This window comes from Lepus europaeus, chromosome 3 (genome assembly GCF_033115175.1).
Source record: "Lepus europaeus isolate LE1 chromosome 3, mLepTim1.pri, whole genome shotgun sequence".
Classification (NCBI taxonomy): domain Eukaryota; kingdom Metazoa; phylum Chordata; class Mammalia; order Lagomorpha; family Leporidae; genus Lepus; species Lepus europaeus.
This window is the reverse complement of record NC_084829.1, coordinates 107,512,887-107,534,279: the sequence shown is the minus strand read 5'-3', so window position 1 is coordinate 107,534,279 and position 21,393 is coordinate 107,512,887. Positions and strand designations below refer to the sequence as shown.

At 45.9% G+C, this 21,393-nt stretch overlaps 2 protein-coding genes across 3 annotated transcripts in view; one reads left to right on the top strand and one right to left on the bottom strand.

Annotated features, from left to right (window-relative positions):
* The window catches only part of FIG4 (FIG4 phosphoinositide 5-phosphatase), a 132,419-nt gene extending 125,247 nt beyond the window's left edge, over window positions 1–7,172 (bottom strand). The window contains exon 1 of the mRNA XM_062186599.1: window positions 6,919–7,172. Coding sequence (XP_062042583.1) covers window positions 6,919–6,984 — 66 coding nt within the window. The 5' untranslated portion in view covers window positions 6,985–7,172. The remainder of the gene's footprint in view (window positions 1–6,918) is intronic.
* An 811-nt stretch (window positions 7,173–7,983) lies between these two features.
* The window catches only part of AK9 (adenylate kinase 9), a 150,602-nt gene continuing 137,192 nt past the window's right edge, over window positions 7,984–21,393 (top strand). For both annotated transcript variants that reach the window (XM_062187650.1, XM_062187651.1), the window contains exons 1-5: window positions 7,984–8,060; window positions 16,255–16,382; window positions 17,587–17,650; window positions 19,898–19,950; window positions 20,050–20,146. In XM_062187650.1, the coding sequence (XP_062043634.1) occupies window positions 16,266–16,382; window positions 17,587–17,650; window positions 19,898–19,950; window positions 20,050–20,146 (331 nt within the window). In that variant the 5' untranslated portion in view covers window positions 7,984–8,060; window positions 16,255–16,265. The remainder of the gene's footprint in view (window positions 8,061–16,254; window positions 16,383–17,586; window positions 17,651–19,897; window positions 19,951–20,049; window positions 20,147–21,393) is intronic.

The window sequence follows — 21,393 nt, the reverse complement described above, 5'->3', positions numbered from 1 at the left end:
TAGCCCAACACGTAAGACGTCAGTTAGGAGGCCCACGTCCCATGTCAGAGTCCCTGAGTTCAGCCTTGACTCCAGCTTCCTGCCACTGCAAACGCTGGGAAGCAATGAGATGATGGTTCCAGTAGATGGGCTCCCGCCACCCACAGGGAAAACCTACACTGAGTTCTGGGCTCCTAGCTTTGGTCACCTGGCCATTGTTGGCTTTTGGGAAGTGAACCAGCAGATGTGAACTTTCTCTGTCTGTCTCTCTTTGGTTATCTGTCCCATTGCATCTCTGCCACAAAACTAATTCTAACAACCAGTGCTTTGGCTACTTATATTCAACTTTACACCAGAGGTCTGCTATGGTTTAGAAGAGGTGTGACACCACCAAAACTCACATAAAAATTCTACGGCCAGTGTAGTCACGTGGGAGGTGGGCCTTTAAGCAGGATTAAGGTCTTTCTTGTGAGACTGGATTGGTGCTCAAGGGAAAGGATTGGTTTTCACAAGAGCAGGTAGCTATAAACATCTGGCTTCCAATTTTGCCTCTTTTTCATACATGTCTACTTGCCTTCTGCTTTTCCACCGTAACCATGAGCCATAAAACTGCTTTTTTCTTTCTAAATTACCCAGACCCGGGTATTTTGTTATAGCAACATAAAAGGTCCTAGTCAGTGCTGTAAGACAAGGAAAGGAATAAAAGGCATCCAGATGGGGAAGGAAGAAGTATTTCTCATTCTAAATGATAAGATTTGGGGCTGACACTATGAGTTGTGAGCATCCTATCAGAGCACCAGCTGCTTGCTTCTGATCCAGCTCCCTGCTAATGCACCTGGCAGAGCAGCAGAAAACAGTCCAAGTACTTGGGCCCCTACCACCCAGATAGGAGAACCAGATGGAATTCCTGGCTCCTGGCTTCAGCCTGGCCCAGCTTCAGCCATTGTGACCACTTAGGGAGTGAATCAGCAGTTAGATGGAAGAGCTCTATCTTTCTTTCTCTCTCTCTCTCACTCAGTCTCTCAAATAAACACATAACTCTTTAATAAATAAGTGATATAACTTCAATTCTCAAATTGATTAACAGGTTCAGTAAAATCCAAATCATAATCACAATTCCTTTTCAACAGACGTGGACAGGCCTGTTACAAAATTCATACGAAAACACAAAGGATCTAGAATAGCTACAATAATTTGCAAAAAGAATAAAGTTGGGCAACTCTCTGATGTTAAGACTTACTGTAAGGGGCCGGCACGGGCCCTGAAGCGCTGGCATCCCATATGGGTGCCGTTTCTAGTCCCGGCTGCTCCTCTTCCAATCCAGCTCTCTGCTATGGCCTGGGAAAGTAGTACAAGACGGCCCAAGTCCTTGGGCCCCTGCACCCGCGTGGGAGACCTGGAAAAAGCTCCTGGCTCCTGGCTCTGGATCAGCACAGCTCCGGCCGTTGTGGCCATCTGGGAAGTGAACCAGCAGATGGAAGACCTCTCTCTCTGCCTCTCTTCTCTCTGTGTAACTCTGACTTTCAAATAAATAAATAAATCTTAAAAAAAAAAAAAGAGGAAAAAAAAGACTTATTGTAAAACTACAACAATCAAGTTGATAATGATGTTACAAAAGAAAACTGACCAAACAAAACAGTTAAGGAGTAGACTCACATCTATTCAGTGAGTTTTCCACAAGGATGCCAAAGAAACTCAACCGAGAAAGGATAATCTTTTCAACCAATGATGCTGAACAACTGATGTATGGAAAAAAGTGAACCCAGTCTCTGTTGTGGTCAGGTTCTAAGAGCCTGTCCTCTCATCTCCTGCTACCTGTGCCGTCTGTCTGAGCAGGGCTGACCTGCATAATCAGTAACAAATTGCAGACATGCCAGAGTGTGACCCCAGAGGCCAGGACACAAAAGGTATTGCAGCTTTGTCCTTTTTGCTCTTGAACGACTTTCTCTGGATGAAGCTGGTTGCCACATCACTAGGACATTCACGGAGTTCTATGGAAACCTCATGAGGCGAGAAACCAAAGTCTTTTGCTCACAGTCAGCTCAACTTGCCACGTATGACAGTGTGCCTTCTTGAATTAAACCCTCCATCCCATTCTGTCCAAATGCTACAACTTTGCTTTGTGCATCTCAAACTACATCAATTCTCTCTCAAGGAAAAGAACTTGAAAAACTAGGTGGGAGTGAAATGAGTTATAGATAGGAAGAATGACAGGGTGCTGGTAATGTTGAAGCAGGGAAATGGATACACAGGAATTTTTATTCTGTTTACTTTGTATATGCTTGACTTTCTATAATAAAAAACTAAAAAAAAAAAAAAACAAAGAAATTCAAATCACAAACTGGATTTCCAAATTCGCTGATGCATGAGGGAAAAAAACTATTCTGTCAAATCTATATAAAAGTTTCCAATCATTTAATCTGTTTCTAGATGCAATCTGTCACAGTTCAGTTATAAATCTCTCTCCCCGCAGGTCCAACCGCACATCATGTAGCATGGTCCTAAACTCTCTTTGCCTTGTTTTTATCTCTCACCAAATAAAAATATTAGCCATTGGAGTCATAGCAGTAACAGCAGCGACTTCTTAGAGGTTTTATGAGGATGAAGTAATAACAGGCAGGCATTCGGCCTAGCAGTTAAGATGCCCGTGGCCAGCATCAGAGTGCCTGGGTTTGAGGGCTGGCTCTGCTTCCTGACTTTGTGCTAAGGTAGACCCCGGAGGCCACAGTGATAACTCAAGTAGCTGGGTCCCTGCTACCCATGTGGGAGACCTGAGTGGAATTCCCAGTTCCTGGCTGAAGCCTGGCCCACCCCTGACCACTGTGGACACTTGGGGAGTGAAGCAGTAGATGGAAACCAACTCTCTTATCTCTCTCTCTGCCTCTCAAGAATAAAAAAAAAAAAAAAAAAAAAAAAAAAGGAAAAAAAAAAGAAAGAGAAAGACATTTGCTTTTGTCTGGCAAAGTATGGGGGCATTACAGTAAAAATAAATAAATAAAATAAAATCTGTAGAATTCTTTGAACAGTGCCTGACTGAATACTCTGAAATATTAGCTATTATTCTCATGATTACAACATACTTCAGATCTTTTTTAACTGCTAGGATTTATTTCATTGCCAGCAATTTTATATCTTTTCCTGAGTTATTTATGTTCCTTAAACTTTGAGCTTACTACTCAAAAAGTCTTTGTGTTTATTGCTTTTTTTTTTAAAGATTTATTTATTTATTAGAGAGGTAGAGTTACACACAGAGAGAGAGACACACACAGAAAGAGAGGTCTTCCATCTGCTGGTTCACTCCCCAGATGGCCTAAACGGCTGGAGCTGAGCCAATCTGAAGCCAGGAGCCAGGAGCTTCTTCCAGGTCTCCCGCGTAAGCGCAGGGGCCCAAGCATTTGGGGCATCTTCTGCTGCTTTCTCAGGCCATAGCAGAGAGCTGGATCAGAAGTGAAGCAGCCAAGACACAAACTGGCACCTATATGGGTGGAGGTATAACCTTTACTATATCAGAGTGTCAGCCCCTGTTTATAGCTTTTTAAGGTAAAACTATAGGGCCAGCACCGTGGCTCACTTGGCTAATCCTCCGCCTGCAGCGCCGGCACCCCGGGTTCTAGTCCCGGTTGGGGCGCCGGGTACTAGTCCCGGCTGCTCCTCTTCCAGTGTAGCTCTCTGCTGTGGCCCAAGAGGGCAGTGGAGGATGGCCCAAAAACTTGGGTCCTTGCACCTGTATGGGAGACCTGGAAGAAGCACCCGGCTCCTGGCTTCAGATCGGCGCAGCACTGGCCGTAGCAGCCATTAGCGGAGTGAACCAACAGAAGGAAGACTTTCTCTCTGTCTCTCTCTCTCACTGTCTATAACTCTGTCAAATAAAAAAAAAAAAAAGATAAAAGTATAAATAAGAAGAATCACCTACTTAACTAATAAGGAAACCGGCGTTCAGAGAACCAACGCACTAGACATTTGTCAGGGTGGGTGCCTGGCCCCCAACAGTCCCTGTGAGGGAAGGGTGTGTCCACAGCCCAGCCATCACTGCCAGGTGTCCTGTTGCCAGGTGCAGGTGCCCAAGCACACCTGAGCCAATCAGGCTCTCACTCCCAGTACCTGCCCCCTGTGTGTGTGGCAGCACTCAGGGAGGGCTCTCCATCCTGCTATCTTGTTCCTGCTTTTCCAGAAGCTGGGGAGACAGGATCCCCCAAGGATTCCACTCAGTGGCTCTCCAAACATCCTTCCGATAAAACGTCCTTTTGATCTCCTAGCTGGCCGGAGTGAGCTTGAGTTTCCAGAGTTTCACAGTGCACATGTCTTTGCCTTAGGTGCCCTTAACCAGGGTCTATTGAGAGTCTAACATTTGCAAAGGCATTTGCCTGCTCTGCCCTGTGGGTACCAGCTTCGTACATGAGTCAGACATTACAGGAAGAGAACAGCAGAAAACACTGAGTACATATGGGGAACCGAAAGCAACACAGTCTCACTGCCCAGCAAGGCACAGTGCTGACCTTCAGCACACGTCCGCCGAATTGACACGAAATGAGATGGAGGCCTAGACGGTAAGTTGAGGGTGCACCAGATATGTCTCTGAGTGCCAAGCGGAGGGGTTCTGAGTGCACTCTCTTCAGCATGGAGGCCACACAGATGGCTGAGGAGACCCCTTTACGTGACAGCGCTTTAGAAAGAACACTAACATCTCAACCAGGCCTCATGCGTGTGGCTTCTGATCGGCCTGAAACTTCTGTGCTTTATTTAGAACCAAGGGCGCTTTCCAGCACATTTTATAGAAAGTAGGAAGATTTCATTGCAAGGACAACATGATAAACCTGCAGGACTCTCTTCAGAGAAAGGCGCAGCCTTACCAATACAGACCAGGAGATCCTTTCGTGTTCCGGTCGGGATCTAACCCAGTGAGGTTGTCAGCAAAGCTCACTTAGAATCCACAAGGGTTGCATGCTCATGATGACTGAGGAAGAAAGGCTACTAGGAAAGCACTGGAACTGAGACACTTCAGACAGGTACTGTGTGGTTTACCACTATGGGAGACAACCTGCTGAGTTCCCCTCCATGTCCCCCTGAAGACACTTTCTAGCCCTGTAGAAAGTATTAAGCAAGGATCCAGCCTCTGTGGTCATATTACCATGAGGCGAGTAGCCTTAAACATAGAACTGACACTGTGGTGTAACAGGTAAAGCCGCCACCTGCAGTGCTGGCATCCCATATGGGCACTGGTTCGAGTCTCAGCTGCTCTACTTTCGCTCCAGCTCTCTGCTAAGGCCTAGGAAAGCAGTAGAAGATGGCCCAAGTCCTTGGGCCCCTGCACCTGCGAGGGAGACCCAGCACCTCCTGGCTCCTGGCTCCAAATCAGCTCAGCTGCAGCCGTTGCGGCCGTTTGGGGAAGGAACCAGCAGATGGAAGGTCTCTCCCTTTCCCTCCCTCTCTCTCCCTCTCTCTCCTTCTCTCTCTCTCTACCCTCTGCCTTTCTATGATGCTGTCTTTCAAATAAATAAATAAATCTTAAAAAAACAAAAAGATATCACAGAAAGTATGTAGTTCTTTCAATAGCATCCCCCAAATCAGAGAACTAGGAATCCATGTGCTTGTTCACTATTTATGAAGGCACTGAAGTAATATTTTGAAGTAACAAAAGTTTTAAAGTAAAACATGTTGAAAAAATGTAAAGTGGGGGCCAGCACCATGGCTCACTTGGTTAAATCCTCTGCCTGCAGTGCCAGCATCCCATATGGGTTCTAGTCCCGGTTGCTCCTCTTCCAGTCTGCCTCTCTGCTGTGGCCCGGGAAGGCAATGGAGGATGGCCCAGGTCCTTGGGCCCTGCACCTGCATGGGAGACCAGGAGGAAGCACCTGGCTCCTGGCTTCGGATCGGTGCAGCGCCGTCCGTAGCGGCCACTTGGGGAGTGAATCAATGGAAGGAAGACCTTTCTCTCTGTCTCTCTCTCTCTCTCTCTCACTGTCTATAACGCTACCTGTCAAATAAATAAATAAATAATTTTTTAAAAATTTAAAAATAAATAAATCTTGTTAAAAAAAAAAAGAAAGAAAAAATGTAAAGTGAAAAGCAAGCTATGGGGCCAGTGCTGTGGCGCAGCAGGTTAATCATCCCCTTGCTGTGCTGGCATCCCATATGGTCGCCAGTTCTAGTCCCGGCTGCTCCTCTTCCAATCCAGCTCTCTGCTGTGGTCTGGGAAAGCAGTAGAAGATGGCCCAAGTCCTTGGGCCCCTGCACCCACGTGGGAGTCCCTGAAGAAGCTCCTGGCTCCAGATCAGTTCAGCTCAGCTCCAGCAGTTGTGGCCATTTGGGGAGTGAACCAGCGGATGGAAAACCTCTCTCTCTCTGTTTCTCCCTCTGTCTGTAACTCTACCTCTCAAATAAATAAATAAAATCTTAAAAAAAGGAAGCTAATGTTACCCAAATAAACTAACCATCTTTAAATAAAGTAAGTTTTTCTTTCCTTTTAAATTAGTGCGGGGGTAGGGGGAAGGAGAACCAGAAAATTCAGCAAAGTCCACGTGATGAACATCAATCACAGCGATAAAACAGGAACAGGAAAGTGACGGAGCCATTGGTCAAGTTTTTTCCCCCATACTCCCGCGTGTAAGGTGTGGAACCATGAATCCCCGAACTTCAACAGACTTTCTGAACGCTGAAAAGAGCCCAGTGACTCCCACGGAACCTCGGCACCTGCTCCTGAGGTCCCGCAGGCACCTGCTTCCAGCGCGTCCCGTCCCGGCCGCGGCTCCAACGTGTAAATATTTGCACTTGCCAAATACTTGCAAATGCAGCAGCGGCCTGGGTGCGAACACCGGGTGCAGACCCCCGCGCACGGCCCAGGGCTCCCGCTCCAGAACTGGGCAGGGCAGGGGAAGACCCCGCCCCAGGACCCCGCTCCCGCCTTCCTCCAGCCCGCGTCCCGCCGCGCCAGGTACTCACAGCTCTGGTCTCATACAGAACCAGCTTCTGGACTGAGCTGATGATGGGGGCGGCGGCTGTGGGCATGGCCCGAGCCAATGAGGGCCCCGCAACAGGGCACCAGGCCGCGGCTCAGCTTGTGGCAGCCGCCGGACTGCCCCGGGGACGCGGCAGGAAGACACCTCAGAGCCGGGATCCCACGTCCTGTGGGAAACAACACCGCCTGGGCGCTACAGCTATAACGACCGCCTGCAGCTCAGGTGTTTCCGGATTCCTGAGCCCCGCCTCCAGGCAAGCCCCGCCCCAGTCGTGATGGGGGCGGGACTGGAGGACGTACCGTGGAGAGGCCGGCTAGAGGCTCTCAGGACCTGCGTGCTGCTAAAATGAGAAGCTGTGGGCGCCATCTTTGGTGAGGGCAAGGGGGAATGTGGGCGGAGAAAAAGCGGCCAGATTCGAGTTTCTTGTGTGTCTGCTCCCCCTGTTTGGAAAAGGGCGAAGATTTGCGATTTTCCGAAGGGGGTTCTCTGATAGATCCATTCCAAAACTGGCCTGATTTTTCCCTGCACTTCCGCCCTTATTTTCCTGGAAATCGGCTCTTGGCTGACCCTTCAGCGGGGGTCGGTGGTTTTCCTCTCCCTGTTAGCTATTTTATCCTTAAGAGAGTCAGCAAAATCCCTGTTGTGTAATGGCTGTGTGGTGCAGGGAATTAAGAAAAAACCACCCCCAAAGTCCAAGCTTTCGGCTTTGCCTCAGAGCAAGGCTAACCGCGTGTCAAGCGCCCCGAGGCCCCGCCCCGAGGCCCCGCCCCGAGGTCCCGGCCCGAGGTCCCGGCCCGAGGCCCCGCCCCGAGGTCCCGCCCCGAGGTCCCGCCCCGAGGTCCCGGCCCGAGGTCCCGCCCCGAGGCCCCGCCCCGAGGTCCCGGCCCGAGGTCCCGCCCCGAGGTCCCGGCCCGAGGTCCCGCCCCGAGGCCCCGCCCCGAGGCCCCGCCCCGAGGTCCCGCCCCGAGGTCCCGGCCCGAGGTCCCGCCCCGAGGTCCCGCCCCGAGGTCCCGGCCTGAGGTCCCGCCCCGAGGTCCCGCCCCGAGGTCCCGCCCCGAGATGCCCTGCGCGGCGCTGCGCGAGGTTTCCCGGGCAACAGCTCAACAGCTCCGGGAGCGTCCGCAGGTAAGTAGTCTTCCTCCAGGTGCTCCTTGTCCGCCGCGCGGGGCAGTTTGGTATCGGTGGCGTGGAACCCACCTCCTGCTGGGACCCCAGGCCAGTTTTTGTCTCGCAAAACGAAACCTCAAGGACTCTGCTTCTTTAAAACCGCTTTTCCTTTGAACGACTCGCGTTTTTGACCGGCCAGGGGTGTTTTCCGCTGTCCTGGAGGGGCGGCTAACCTAGCCCAGGCAGAAGGGCTGGGTTTCCCAGGAGATGCACACAAGACCTGTGTGGATCCGCCCTGAGGAGGTTTCTCAACGGCTAGTAGCGCGCTGAAACTTTTAAGAAAGTGTAGTATCGTAGCACAAACGCATAGCAGGAAGTGATACTAGTAGTTGGATTGTCAATTCAGAGTTGAGAAATTACAACATTTAAAAAAGAAATTTTGCTTCGAAATTTCTCTCATAGTTTAGTAAGAAATAGAATATGGCCATGTCGGTTATGGCATTTTGCTTTGACTTGGGTCTTTGAAAGACGAGTATTTAACTCTGTTCTATTTCATAAAGGAAACCATCTCTGGTTTTTTAAGATAGTGGCTAGTCCCACTTTCTAAAAAAGAAAGACTTACAGAATGAAGCTTAATGCGACAAGCTGCAGAATCTGCTACTGCAATTAACTGTAGCCCATTCTAGATTTTCCTACCCTTGGCCACCATTTCCCCTAGTATAAGTTGCTTGCCCAGTAGGTTCACCAGCTCTCATCCCTAAGGGGCATTACTGTGTTACCCTGGGTACTGTGGCCTTGCCAGGCCTTGCTGGCAGCAGTTACCCATTCACCGTTCTGAAAGCATCAAGAGATGTATGTCTCTGAGAAGCCCCTGGGTTGCTGATGGACGGTCCTCATCCCAGTTGTGCAGCAGCAAGCCTGTCTCCACCTGCCAGTGCAATTCCTCCTCATGGGCTTGTGGAGCCAGAAATGACCAGGAGGCAGCAGCGGATGTAGGTCTAGGGAAACCTTTACTGGGTCCCCTGATAGAAGCGGCTCTGCCCTCCACCAAGCCCAGCACCTCCAGTCTAGCAGAGCCTGCGCTGTGAGGAAAGCAGACGGCATATCTGTCAGTCATTGAGAGTGATGGTGTGAGAGCCCCTCGTACTTTCAGTCCTTGGTTCAAAGGACGTTCCTCACCTTGGAAGGACTATACTGGGTGTCAAGTGTACTCTTCACACCATCCCAAGCTGGTGCATGACTATTCCTCTAAGAGACAACTCCAATATGGTCAGACCATCAGCTTCTAGATGAGGTGGCATGTAGCAGCATTTGTGGATGCCATGTTCACCTGCCTCTTTCTCACTTCTCCTTTTCTATAAAGCAAGTGCTTTCCTCCAAGACAATATTATATGAGATCCCACGATAGTCAATGAGACACAGAGCTCTAAGATAGCAGCAATGGCCCAAGCCCTGTGGGTAGGGAAGGCAAACCTATACCAGGTACACATGTCGTGTGCCCCTCCTAAGATGAAGGGTCCTGTGTCCTGTGTCATTGAGTGCCTGTTCTGTGCCTTCCAAGGGATTGTCCTCTGTGGAGGGCTCAGCCTCAGTCGGCTGCAGGTAGCTGCAGCAGTCGGCAGCACGAGTAGCTAGATCAGTTTGGTGAGAGGGAGCCCATTGTTGAGCCTGTGCACAGCCTCCATTGCCTCCGTCCCTGCCGCCATGTTTAGGAGCCCATTAGAAGGCTATGCAAGCACCAACAAGACCAAGGTCAAAGAATGACTGGCATCTACTAGGGAATCATCCTGCCATCGTATTGGTCAGTGCCTCTTCTGAGATCTACAGATTTTGTGCCCAGTTTGTGTCAGTTTTCTATACTGCATAACAAATGTAGTGGCTTAAAATGCACATTCATGACCTCGTAGTTTCAGTGGGCAGGAGTCCTGGGGTCACTCAGCAGAGCCCTCCTCTGCCCGGGGTCTTCGTGAGGCAGCAATAAGGTACTGACTAAGCTCTGTTTTCATCTGGACACTCAGCTCAGGAAGAAGCCCCTCCCAAGCTCACTCACTTTGCTGCCTAAAGTCACCTGTTTGTGCTGTGGGTCTGAGGTCCCTGTTTTCTTACTGGCTCTCGGCCAGTGGCAGCTCTCAGTCCTGAAAGCCACCCCCTGTCCCCTTGCTATGTGGTCCTTTCATGACATGGCAGCTTGCTTCCCAAGCCAACAAGAAGTTTCCCTCCAGCCTGCTAAGTTGGAGTCTCCTACCACACCACATACTCAGCATGATATTCCTATGCCTTTGCTGTCTTTAGAAGCAAGGCACAGATCCACCTGCTCTCAAGGGAAGGGGATTCTACAAGTGTGTGACCCATTGGAGGAGTCCTAACAGTGTGTTTGCCAAACTCTAAGTCCAGTCACACATTTCTTCCCCGGAACTCTTTTTCTCTTCTCATCTGACTTCTTCGAGGCCTTTGACGAAGCCACTCTGTGTGGCCCTTCAAACTGAGGATCAAGAGTACTGTTTGAAAGCTCTGCCTGCCAGGAGAAGTCCCTCCAGCGGCCACCATTCAGGGCCCTCTGTGAGCCACACTAGAGTCTGGACACGTTCCATTCATAGCTTGCACCAACGTAACACCATTCTCCATGAAACTTTGTCATTTTCTGTCAGCTGTTCCCAAGGAATTGGACATGAGGTGTGAGCTGAAAGAGAGCCAGTGTTACGTGAGGCAGGTGACAAGGGGTCAGGGCTGCTTTTTATGAAACTTATTTGTGTCCTGGAAACCATCTTGGGCCTGAACCCAATGCTTTATTTTTACTATTCCCTCAATTGGTGCTCCACCTACCCAACTTCAGGACTTGGTCTGTCTGACACACCCAGCTCATTGATGGGCGGGTGAATTGTGCAGTTCCTTCATAGCCTACTCCCAGAAATCCATTCTCTACCAGAGCCCAGGAGCATGCCAAGAGCTACTGTTTGGAGAATAGTTCTCTGCTGCAGACTGCAAGGAGCTACACAGAGAGCTTCCAGCTGTGGCTTTCCTCTAATTCCATAACATACATCACATACCTATAGCATCGTGAGATCTGGCCAGGTAGATGGCCCAGGAAGCAAAGCCCCTGCTGCTGTGGCCTGGAAGTGTTAGAGAGCTACCTCTTGCTTTGACTGCACCGCAAAACAGAGCTTTTCTAGTTACCTGTTAATGGGTCAGAACAGCATTTTCTTTTTTTAAGATTTTATTTATTTGAGAAGTAGAGTTACAGACAGTGAGAGGGAGAGACAGAAAGGTCTTCTGACCGTTGGTTCACTCCCCAAACAGCCGCGGTGGCCAGAGCTGTGCCAATCCGAAGCCAGGAGCCAGGTGCTTCTTCCCGTTTCCCATGCGGGTGCAGAGGCCCAAGGACTTGGGCCATCCTCTACTGCTTTCCCAGGCCATAGCAGAGAGCTGGATTGGAAGAGGAGCAGCCGGTACTAGAACAGGTGCCCATATAGGATGCCGGCGCTTCAGGCGGAGGATTAACCTACTGCGCCACGACACTGGCCCCAGGACAGCATTTTCAAGTATGCTTTTCATGCTCTCCCCAAAAACAAAATAGACCTACAAAATACTGTGCCTCTCTTTTCTAAGGGAGAAGGTGTAAGGTGCAATAACTTAGCCTTTACCTTATGAGAATGTCGCCAGATGTCACTGGCCCTTTGAAATTTCACCAAAGCAGCAAGGTTCACCTCCCACTTTGTTCTGCTCTTGTGCCTCCTGAGGGCATCCAGAATGCTTGCCACGGCCTGCTCACCAGCTCTGATATTGTCAGTATTGTGTATGAGCAAGCCACCTTTGCACTGTAACGTCACAACGAGCAGGAGAGTCCTTGGTGTGGCTGAATGTGCACTGCTGAGCCTTCTAAGAGAATACAGACTGCTCAGATCCTCCTCCTCCGTGGGGAGCGAAGTGAAGGCATGCATCTGCCACATCAGGCTTGACATTCCAAGTACAAGAGGCTGTGTTGATCTAGTAAAGATCACATCTGCGCAGCAGTTGCAATCTAACCTAGGGCTACCCTCGCTTAGATTTACAGTGGTCTGCCCTCATCTGTTGTCCCCTTTCACTCTCTTTCTCTCTGGCTTTTGCACAGCCAGGCTGGAGAACTAAGCAGCACCGTGCATCTTTTAAATAATTTTGAGTAGCACTCTTCATCCACGGTGATTTACTATGGTTAATCTCGCCCATGGGTTTCATGAGCTTCCTCTTAGTCTCTTCTTTAAAAAAAAAAAATGTATTTATTTATAAGTCAGAGTTACACAGAGAAAGGAGAGGCAGAGAGAGAGAGAGAGGTCTTCCATCCGATGGTTCACTCCCCAATTGGCCACAACGGCCGGAGTTGCACCAATCCGAAGCCAGGAGCCAGGAGCCAGGAGCTTCTTCTAGGCCACCCACGCGGGTGCAGGGGTCCAAGGACTTGGGCCATCTTCTCACTGTTTTCCCAGGCCATAGCAGAGAGCTGGATCAGAAGTGGAGCAGCTGGGTCTCGAACCAATGCCCATATGGGATGCAGGTGCTTCAGGCCAGGGCGTTAACCCTCTGTGCCACAGCACCGGCCCCTTAGTCTCTTCTACCACACTGACATCTAACTCCCTAGACAGGGAACCACTGTGAAGGTTTCGCCATCTGCTGGCCCACTTACGCACTCAGGGACCAGGAAATTAACCCTGGGATGGTCCCACAGACTCACTGTACGTGGTGTAAGGCAGACTTGAGCCAAGACTGTATGTATCACTGGCTCTCCATTTGTCCTCACTGTCACAGGGGAGCATGATGGCATTTTGGGATCTCCAGGCAGTGGTGTCAGCTCAGACCCTGTGTCCAATAGCCTTTAAAGAGGAGGATATTCCAGTTTCCATATTGTGCGTATCACCTGTGAGTGATTGTAGGTTCTCCTGGAACAGGATTGGGAGATCACAATTGTAAATACTTGCAGGGTTGTAAGATCCATTCTTCAGGGCTCCTAAACCCCTTACTATGTGACACACACACGGGCTCTGGACCTGAAAACTGAGCAAGGAATCGTGATTTTCCACGGTGATGGCTGACATCAGCTTTTGCTTCATTTGCGCTTTGTCCTTTTCTGGTGTGTAAGTTAGTCACTGTCTCGGCTGTGGAATGCCGTAGTTTATCAGCCGTTGTCACAGATCTCTGTGGGTCTCGTGTGTTGCCATCCTGGTCTTGCTGCTTATAAAAATCACAAAATATGTAGCTTTGGGGATTAACTTTTTCTTGTTATTCTTCTGCATAACTCTTTAGAGATTGATTCAGATTGTGTGTATTGATAATTCATTTGTTTTTGTTACTGTCACACTCCATAGAGATGGACCAGTTTAACTTTTCATCTGCTGAAGGACAACAGGATTATTTCCATTTGGGGACTGTTATGAGTAAAGCTGCCATAAATATTCATGTATAAATTCTTATGTGAACATAAATCCTCTATTCTCTGCGATAAATGGCAAGGCGTGCAGTTGCTGGGTCATGTGGTTATTGCGTGTTTGGTTTTTTAAGAAACTGCCACACTATTGTTAGGGGTGGCTGTGCCGTTTTAGAGTCCTGCTGGCTGTATGTGAGGGGTCCAGTTTCTCTGCGCCTTTACCACCGTCTGGGGTTGTCCTTGTTTTTTTAGCCATTTTGATAAGTGTATAATGATTTCTCATTGTGGTTTTGATTTTCATTTGTCTAATGGCTAATGATCTTTAACATCTCTTTGTGTGTTTCTTTGTCATCTGTATACCTTCTTTGGTGAAATGTCTCTTCAGATCTTTGGCCTATTTTCTAATTGGATCATGGGGTTTTTTGTTTGTTTACTTTTTTTTTTTACTGTTGAGTTTTGAGAGTTCTTTATGCATAGCCAGTTTTCCTAAGTGATTCATCCTCTACCATATTTTACAATATTATAGGTGTGTTTGTATTTGGTAGGGCTGACACCCCTTACTATGTGGCACACACAAAGAATCAGATTACAATAATAATTTAAGTATATGTATTAATTTGAATATGGTTGATATCTTGGCAAAATTCAATCTTTCCATATAGAAACATATTATGGTTCTTCATTGGTTTTTTAATATCCATCAGCAAGATTTTTTTTAAAGATTTATTTATTTATTTGAAAGTCAGTTACACAGAGAAAGGTCAGGCAGAGAGAGAAAGAGGTCTTCCATCCAATGGTTCATTCAGCAATTGGCCACAATGGCCGGAGCTACGCCTATCCGAAGCCAAGTGCCAGGAACTTCCTCCAGGTCTGCCACACGAGTGCAGGGGCCCAAGGACTTGGGCCATCTTCTACTGCTTTTCTGGGCCATAGCAGAGAGCTGGACAGGAAGTGAAGCAGCTGGGTCTCGAACTAGTGCCCATATGGGATGCTGGCACTTCAGGCCAGGGCGTTAACCCACTGCACCACAGCCCCAGCCCCAGCCAGATTTTATAATTAGTACACATTTCTTACTAAATGTATTTGTTTCTTGTATTGTTTTTGTGCAATTGTAAGATTTTGTTGTTATTGCTAGTCTAAAAGGAAATTATTACTTTTTTTAAAAAATTGTATATCATCTTAATTATAGTACTTAAGAGTGCTAATAAATAATAACGTTATCATTATTTGTTCATATTTTATAATTTTACTTTGATATAATATTTGGAAAAACATTTCTTTTTACTTTTCAAGAATTAGAATTTTTTAAAAGATTTATTTTATTTATTTGAAAGAGAGTTACAGAGAGAGCTAGAGACAGAGAGAGATCTTCCATCAGCTGATTCACTCCCCAGATGGCTGCAATGGCCAGAGCTGAGCTGATTCAAAGCCAGAAGCCAGAAGCCAGGAGCTTCTCCCGAGTCTCCCACATGAGTCCAGGGACCCAGGCACTTGGGCCATTCTTCGTTGCTCTCCCAGGCGCATCAGCAGGGAGCTGGATCGGAATTTGAACAGCCAGGACTTGAACTGGTGCCCATGAGGGATGCCAATGCTGCAGGCTAGGGCTTTAACCCACTGCACCACAGTGCCAGCCCCAAGAATTAGAATTTTTAAAATTACTTTTATGGGGCTGGCATGTAGCACAGTAGGTTAATCCTCCGCCTGCAGCACTGGCATCCCATAGGGGCACCAGTTCTAGTCCTAGATGCTTCTCTTCTGATAGAGCTGTCTGCTATAGCCTGGGAAGGCAGTAGAAGATGGCCCAAGTCCTTGGGCCCCTGAACCCATGTGGGAGACCCAGAAGAAGCTCCTGGCTCTTGGCTCCTGGCTTCGGATCAGCTCAGCTCTGGCTGTTGCTGCCATTTGGAGAGTGAACCAGCAGATGGAAGACCTTTCTCTCTGTCTCTTCCTCTCACTGTAACTCTACCTCTCAAATAAATTAAATTAAAAAGTACTTTTATAATTATTTTTAATGTTATTTCATCATGGTCGGGAGCTATGACCTATGTTATTTTTACTATTTACATATTGGAAATATTCTAGATTATATGTAAATATTTTGTGAGTATAAATATGTAAATAATATAAAAGTGCTTGAAGACAAGAATGGTCTTTATGTAAAAACAAATTTTCAATACTACTGCCTACTTTGTTTCTGATTGATTCCAACAGAGCCATTGTAAGTGGAAAACTTAGTTCTTATAATGTTTTAAATTGGGGCTCTGTGCTTAGAAATCCATTTAATACTCAAAATAACAAAATATTTCTAGAAATAATTTTAAAATAAATAAATGTATGTTCTGATAGGCATTATATGTTCCTATAAACATTAGCCAAAGTTTCCTAAAATGTAAAACTATGAATCTAATAAATTTAACTGGTATTGTCTTTCGTGTTTGTGGTAAAACATATATATACTCCTATGTATGTATATATAATGTATTTAACTTGAATTTTATATTTAATGTACGCATAAGGACATATGTGTATTTATACATATATGGGTGTACTATTTTCCTTAATCTTCTCAGGACAGTGTATATGAGCTCTATTTTATACAGCATGTAGTTGCACTTCTGCTTGTGTCTCAAACTAAGAGACGGTTACTATTTTAATAGATGAGTTTATTTTATTTTCAATTTCTGACAACAATCCATGTGTTTAGTGGTATGGAGCAGCTTTCGGACCATGTGAATTCACACATTATTCCAGCTCTCTCTAGTCTGCCTACTCCAACCAAATTAGGTTCTTTAACAATCTTCCTCTTTCTTTTTCTAGTATTTTGCATTATGACTTCTCAAGAGAAGACAGAGGAGTATCCTTTTGCTGATATATTTAGTGAAGATGAGATTGAAAGACATTTTTTATTGTCCAAACCTGTTTGCTTTGCTATATTTGGAAAACCAGTAAGTCATCTCTTCTAGCCTATTACTTAGTATTTTATTTATTTTTTAAACCATAATCTTACAAGTTAGCATATAAAAATGAAAACAATATAGTATGCTAACAGAGTATATGACAGGTTTTTATTATATAACTTAAAGTGTGATATAATATTGATTATAAATGTATAACTTTTTTATACATTGTAATTTAAGAGTAGCCTAGGATGTATTTACATTCATTTTTAAATGTGAGGAAATTAATTCACCCAACCACTGCTCCATGATCATTGTCAGCAGTATGTGATCTAAAGTTATGTCATACTGGATTTGCCTCTACAATTTTCTTTGAAATGTGTTGTGAGGCTCTCCAGATTTGTGATGACAGGACACTCTCAAGACAAGTTGAGAGATTGTCATATTAACACCTGAAGCTAATAAGAGGCATTGTTGGGTCTTTACGTACAGTGTGTTAGAGGATCCACGTATCATCTTGCCACAAACAGAAAGAAACCAAAAATGGCTGTCAGAGAGTAGTTTGCCTTTCTGGACAGTTCTGGCAATAACCTCTAGATGGTGCTATTTTCAGCCTGTGAGCTAGTTGGTGGTTCCCATCAGAGGGCCCTGAGCTGACTAATAGAACCGCCTCTCCAGAGCACCAGAGATGAAGGCCTGGAGCTCTTCCTTAATTTTATAGGGACCTTAGGACAAGCACAAAGAAAGAGTTCCAACCACTTTTATTATTTCTATAAATATAATAGAATGTTGAGAAGTCAGCTATGCTGCAACCAGATACAAATATTGCCTCATGAATAATGGCCTTTTATCTTCAAAATGTAATTTCCAAAGATGTCAGTTAAGGATTTTTTCTGCCGTCAAAACATTTGTTGTTATAAATTTTTTTAGGGAAATAAGTTGATGAATGTCAGTAGAATCACAGTGGTTTGTAATTAAAATCACAAAATTTTACAATGAAAGAGTTTACCTCCATAATGCTTTAGCTTCCTGATTTCAGAGCTATTTTCTTAATTTAAAAGATTTTACTTAAATCACTTCCGGAAATGTGGCCAATGCAAGAGTTAGTAGAAGAAACAAAGCTGTAAAAGCCTGCAGTCTATTCTTCATTGATATGATAGTAACTATAACAGGATCTTTAAAAATTGCTGTATCTCTTTCACTAGCAGATGACTGTGCTACTGGGTTTTAAATGATCATTCTCTTTTTAAAGGGAGTTGGGAAGACAACATTAGCCAATCAGATTGCACAAACATGGAAATGTATTCGTGTTGAAGGTAAACTTTATCTTTTTCCCCAAATGCTTTATTATGAAAACTTCCAAAACTGTATAACAGAAAGAATTATATGATGAATATCATATACCTGTTTTGTCCACCACCATCTAGATTCTATGATTAACATTTTGCTCTAATTGCTTTAGCACACATCTGTCCACCTATCAACCCGGCAATTACCATGTTATCTTTATAACAGCATCAATCCCTTCATGCCTCACCCTTCTGTTAGTCCTCGTTTTGTTTATAGGATTTAGGGGGCTTATGCAATGGCCTCGACTCCATCTTACTGACTTACACCCTCGAATTGCCTGATTTGAAACTATTTGGGAAATGTGTGCTTTGCATATCTTCTTAGGAAACATGAGAAGGAAAGAACTCTCACAACTTTTCTTGGAACCACTTGCCAGAACTTATTTTCAATGCTAACTTTTACTTTTTGTATATAAAGTATACTTTTGTTTATATCCTTGCATTCTCTGTAGTATATAAGACAAGGGGTTGATATCTTAATATGTAAGTATTATTCTCACCAGTAAAGTTATATGCCAGAAGGAAAAGAAGGATTAGGCAATTCATAAAAGTAACAATAAAAACAGATGATATAAGAAAAAAGAGTTTAACCTCATTGTTGGTCAATGAAATCTTAATTGAAATAGTATTGATCCATATTTGCCTATCAACTGGCCATGAATCTTTTAAAGCTGCTGCAGCCGAGGTATGTTCTTGGCCTGGTGGTGAAGACGCCACTTGGGACACCTATATCCCTTGTCAGAGTGCCTGGAATAGAGTTCCGGCTGCACTCCCAATTGCAGCTTCCTGCTAATGCATTCCCTAGGAGGCAGCAGGTGATGGCTCATGTAGTTGGTTCCCTGGAGATACCTGAATTGAATCCCTGACCCCTAGCTTTGGCCCATACACAGCTGTTGCAGGCATTTGGAGAGGGAACCAGTCAATGGAAAATATACCTCTCTCTCTCCCTCCCCCATTCTTCTCTCCCTCTCTCCCTCTCTTCTTCTCTCCCTCTCTCCCTCTCTCCCTCTCTCCCTCTCTCTCTCTCCCCAACAAATAAATTTTTAAATTACTATAGTCATTGTTGGAGAAGGTGTTATGAAGTAGGCATTCCATACTGTTAGTAAAATTGTAATTTGGTATAGTAGGGATGGGACAGGGTGGAGAACCATTTGGTTATACATAGCACACACACAGAACTTTAAAATTTGCCTCTTCCCTTGAACAAAATATTTCTCCTCTAGGAAATCTTAAAGAATACCAGTGACATAGTGATATCATTTGGCTTCTGGGTGCTCCCCTAGGTCAAGGCTCTGTCTTTCCTGATGTTCTCCATGAAGGGATAGCATGTATAATCTCAGAAAGGAAATAAATCACTGAACTTCAGCCCCAGCACCCTACTTTCTAACGAGTGTTTATCTATTTAAATATTTCTTGATGCACACTTTCACTTTATATAGTCAATATGCAAAGTTAATGGGCTCTGGACATAACTGTATGTCTCTAAAAGTTTCTGAACAAATACTCATACACTGATGTACACTTTTTTTAAAGATTTGTTTATTTGAAAGGCAGAGTTACAGAGAGGCAGAGGCAGAGAGAGAGAGAGAGAGAGAGAGGTCTCTGGTTCACTCCCCAAATGGCTGCAGCGGCTGGAGCTGAGCCAATATGAAGCCAGGAGCCAGGAGCTTCTTCCAGGTTTCCCACGTGGATGCAGGGGCCCAAGCACTTGGGCCATCTTCTACTGCTTTCCTAGGCCATAGCAGAGAGCTGGATTGGAAGTGGAGCAGCCAGGACTCAAACCAGCACCCATGTGGGATGCTGGCACTGCAGGCAGAGGCTTATCCTACTACACCACAGCACCAGCCCCTAATGTACACTTCTGTGTGATACTTTACAACTTACAAACCACTGTCAAATGCACCACCTCATCCCATCTTCCAATCTCTTGTATACTACACAGGGCCTATCCATCTCAGGCCCAGAGGTGTGTAGGGAGTTAGCTCCCAAAGTGTCTTCAGCCAGCAACTGGTGGCGACAACTTCTCTATGAACTTGATTCTTCTGCTCCTGTTTTGGCTAGTCCTTAAACTACATAATGTGTGTGGATGTCTATCGTATATCATAGTTACCTGCAGATGTTAATTTTTGTTACCAGTCACAAGATGTTCAAAAGTGTTTCTTATTTTGACCATCCTATTAACAGTTTGTGCTAACATTTCAAATTCATTTTTAGCATTACCAGTTTTGGAAGAACACATTGCTGCCGAAAACGAATTAGGAAGTATGGTAAACAAATCTAAATTTCAAACTTACTGTAATTACAAAAAAAGCCCTGTGTCACAGATGTGTTATAGAGTAACATCCAATGTCTGTGTTTGTCCTTAGTTGAAATCGATGCTGTTCAACGGTCAAAGCATTCCAGATGAACTTGTCATCAAGCTAATACTGGAGAAGATCAACTCGCCAGAAGTGTCTCACTTTGGTACGCATGTTCTACACCGGCCACCGGTAAAACCGCCTTAACGCTAGGGCTGTGTCAGAGGCACGAAGAGTTGCTGGGGTTGCTCCTTCTTTTGTCTTGGCACAAACACTGGGTGTCTGGATTCAGCTGAGCCGTTCAGATAGTTTTATTTGCTTGTTTACTTGGTTTTTATTCTATACGTGTAAGAAAACATTATTTTAATCCTTATATGTCCCGGTTTTATTTAGCATTGTGTCATTCAACAGAAGCATCAGAAAGCTTCTGTGGCTCACCTGGTAATGCTCATAGCTGCTGATTAGCACTGCCACATTCACCCCGAGCCTTGTGACTCAGTCCTGTCATTGGGTGGGTCTCTCTGTGTAAATCAACCCTCACAAGGCAGGAATGGGAACAGGAACAGCACCAACTTGCCATCTGGCTGCAGATCCTGGCAGACTTCAGCCTGTCTCACCAGTCAGCCCTCCGACTCCAAAAGTGAAAATTCAAGTACAGATGGATGCTGAGCAAGGGCTTGGGGTCTGTGATTTCTCAAGACCAAGACCATTGGAGCTCGGAATGACTAAAAAGAAAAGAGCAGACTCTAAGACATTTTGCAAAAGAAAGGGAAAAAAATGAAGATGAGCTTGGGAGAAAATCATCTACCTGAAATAGGCTTATTAAATGAAAGAAGGAAATCTTAGATAGCTGCTTTATAGTCTCAGTAAGTTAGAAGAGTGCATTGTAACTATTAAGAATACAGATGAAAATACCGTGTGCTAAAGTAAAGCCAAGACTGGCAGAGTAAATCACTAATGGAAGCAGCAGACGCAGACTTACAGTGCGAATGTGTGACCATGGTCTCTGTAGACCAAAAGCTCGCTCTCTACATAGATCACATGTGTATATAGATGGTCCGTAGAATAGGGCCGGCGACGTGGCTCACTAGGCTAATCCTCTGCCTGTGGCGCCAGCACACCAGGTTCTAGTCCCAGTCAGGGCGCCAGATTCTGTCCCGGTTGCTCCTCTTCCAGTCCAGCTCTCTGCTGTGGCCCGGGAGTGCAGTGGAGGATGGCCCAAGTGCTTGGGCCCTGCACCCCATGGGAGACCAGGAGAAGCACCTGGCTCCTGCCTTCGGATCAGCACGGTGCGCCGGCCGCAATGGCCATTGGGGGATGAACCAACGGAAAAGGAAGACCTTTCTCTCTGTCTCTCTCTCTCTCACTGTCCACTCTGCCTATCAAAAAAAAAAAAAATAGAATGAATTATAT